At 52.4% G+C, this 2,645-nt stretch overlaps 1 protein-coding gene across 1 annotated transcript; it reads right to left on the reverse strand.

Moving 5' to 3' along the window:
- Positions 1-1,319: 1,319 nt before the first annotated feature.
- On the reverse strand, positions 1,320-2,639 carry JUN (Jun proto-oncogene, AP-1 transcription factor subunit). Its single transcript, XM_006919258.3, has one exon. The coding sequence runs from the start codon at positions 2,401-2,403 to the stop codon at positions 1,399-1,401; it is 1,005 nt and encodes a 334-aa protein (XP_006919320.1). The 5' UTR covers positions 2,404-2,639; the 3' UTR covers positions 1,320-1,398.
- Positions 2,640-2,645: the final 6 nt, after the last annotated feature.

Here is a 2,645-nt window from a genome sequence, read left to right on the forward strand (position 1 = left end):
CTTCTAGATTCTCTGCTTGATTACCAAGTAACTTCAGTGGCAATAATGTTAACCCCAGCAACAGAAAAGAAAAGCTTCAATATGGAGCTTGGGAAGAGAAAAAGTAGTAAAGGGAAAGGAATTCAAGATCTGTTATTGATATTTGAATAAGTTTATTGTGACAAGAATGCTGTTATAAATATTCATAAGCAAAGACCATCTTTTTAATCTAGGAATTGTTAAAGATTCCAAATTGGAAGGATACATCTTTTGTAAAAATCTGCCACCGTTCTTGCTTTGAGAATAAGCATCTATTGTTAAATTTCTACTAACATTATAAATGGTCACAGCACATGCCACTTGATATAATAATCCAAACTTTAAAGTGTTTCACTTCCCAGTGGGCTGTCCCTCTTCACCACAACCTCCCTTCCTTCAGCCGTCTGAAAGGCCACACTATCCTTTGTAAGCAACTCTATATGGATAGTAGGGGAGGGAAGAGTATAACTTCATGAGAGCATCAACTACAGTTATTTCTCAAGCTTAGTAGAGAATAGGTTTTACTGCTTGATAGCAAGAAGTACTGAGAGTGCAACTCTCAACTCTTCAACTCCACCTAGATAGGTAATCTATAGATAATGCAGAAAAGAGGTTAGGGGAGGGGTACTTTTTCAATATTTTATTTTCTTAAATATCCTTTCTGGAATTTTCAAAAACAAAACATAAAAAAATTATATACTTTATTACAAATGGTAAACTCAGAGTGCTCCAAATCTCTTATTTACAAACAACACTGGGCAGGATACCCAAACAAACAAACATGAAATAACTTACAAAGGCATGAAGCTGTTTATTGACAGTAATCAGCTTTCATCAAATTAAAAAAAATTCATATGTACATACACAGTTAAGGAAGGCAGGCCAGAAAGAGTTCATCTGTAGGCTCAGCCTCGCTCTCACAAACCTCCCTCCCGCCTCCCCTTCCCAACCCCTCCCCGCTTTGTATTCTTAAGGAGTACTACAGAAGCAATCTACAGTCTCTATTGCAGTTTATAACCCCTCCCCCGCCCCCCCTTTTAATACTGAATGAGATCGAATGTAAGGTCCATGCAGTTCTTGGTCAATGTTAAAGAAAAGTCTAACGTTCTGTTCGCGCGGGGACAGCCCGTCCGCAAAGCGGGGCAGCCCGCAGGCGGCCGCTCCCTGGCTCCACGCCAAGGGAGGGCGCGCCAAGTCCTTCCCACTCGTGCACACTGGGGGCGCCGTCAGGACGCAACCCAGTCCAACTTGGATACCCTTGGCTTTAGTCCTCGGACACTTCTTTTTTCTCGCTCTCTCTCGCAACTTGTCAAGTTCTCAAGTTTGTCTCTCTTGCGGTTTTTTTTTCTCCGTTGCCCCTCAGCCCCCAACAGTCTCTCTTCAAAACGTTTGCAACTGCTGCGTTAGCATGAGTTGGCACCCACTGTTAACGTGGTTCATGACTTTCTGTTTAAGCTGTGCCACCTGTTCCCTGAGCATGTTGGCCGTGGACGCCAGCTCCGAGTTCTGCGCTTTCAAGGTTTTCACTTTTTCCTCCAGCCTGGCGATCCTCTCCAGCTTCCTTTTCCGGCACTTGGAGGCAGCGATGCGGTTCCTCATGCGCTTCCTCTCCGCCTTGATCCGCTCTTGGGACTCCATGTCGATAGGCGACAGGGGCGGCGTTTCCCCGGGCATCTCGGGTACCGTCTGCGGCTCCTCCTTCAGGGCTTGCAGCCGCGGGTGCTGCACGGGGATCTGCTGGGGCAGGTGGTGCGGAGGCTGCGGTGGCTGTTGCTGCTGCTGGGGCTGCGCGGGAAAGGCCAGGCCGGCCGCGCCGTAGGAGGGCGCCCCGCCGCCGCTGCTCAGCGCGCCCGGGTTGAAGTTGCTGAGGTTGGCGTAGACCGGCGGCTCGCTGTGCAGGCTGGCACTGAAGCCGCTGCTGCCGCTGCCGCCCGCCACGGAAGCCACTGCGGGAGCCACCATGCCAGCCCCGCTGACCGGCTGCGCCGCGGACGTGACGCTGGGTAGCGTGTTCTGGCTGTGCAGTTCGGCCAGGGCGCGCACGAAGCCCTCAGCGAAGCCCTCCTGCTCGTCCGTCACGTTCTTGGGGCACAGGAACTGGGTAGGGGTCGGCGTGGTGGTGATGTGCCCGTTGCTGGACTGGATTATTAGGCGCTCCAGCTCTGGCGACGCCAGTTTGAGCAGTCCCACATCGGGCGAGGTGAGGAGGTCCGCGTTCTTGGCCCGGAGGTGTGGCTTCAGGCTACCCACCGGGTCGGCCAGGTTCAGGGTCATGCTCTGTTTCAGGATCTTGGGGTTACTGTAGCCGTAGGCGCCGCTCTCGGATTGGAGGAACGAGACGTTAAGGGCATCGTCGTAGAAGGTCGTTTCCATCTTTGCAGTCATAGAACAGTCCGTCAGTTCACGTGGGGTTAGTTTGGGCTGCGCGTAGAAGTTTCGGGGCCGCAACAGCGCGCTAGCAAGCGGGGGACACCCGCGCCTCCCGGGGCCTTTGGCAAGGAAAGTTTCTCTAACAGCGCGCGCACCCGCTGTCTGTCCTCCCCCCTTGCGCCCTCCTCACCAGCGCTCTCCAGGGAACACAGGGTTAAGGTGCCGCTCGCACTCTTGTCCGCTCGCGCGCGCTGCCG

Source organism: Pteropus alecto, unplaced genomic scaffold, assembly GCF_000325575.1.
Source record: "Pteropus alecto unplaced genomic scaffold, ASM32557v1 scaffold25, whole genome shotgun sequence".
Taxonomy (NCBI): domain Eukaryota; kingdom Metazoa; phylum Chordata; class Mammalia; order Chiroptera; family Pteropodidae; genus Pteropus; species Pteropus alecto.

What these genes read in the sequence shown, in the direction of transcription:
- JUN (XM_006919258.3), bottom strand. Translation starts at nt 2,403, where the DNA reads ATGACTGCAAAGATGGAAACGACCTTCTACGACGATGCCCTTAACGTC.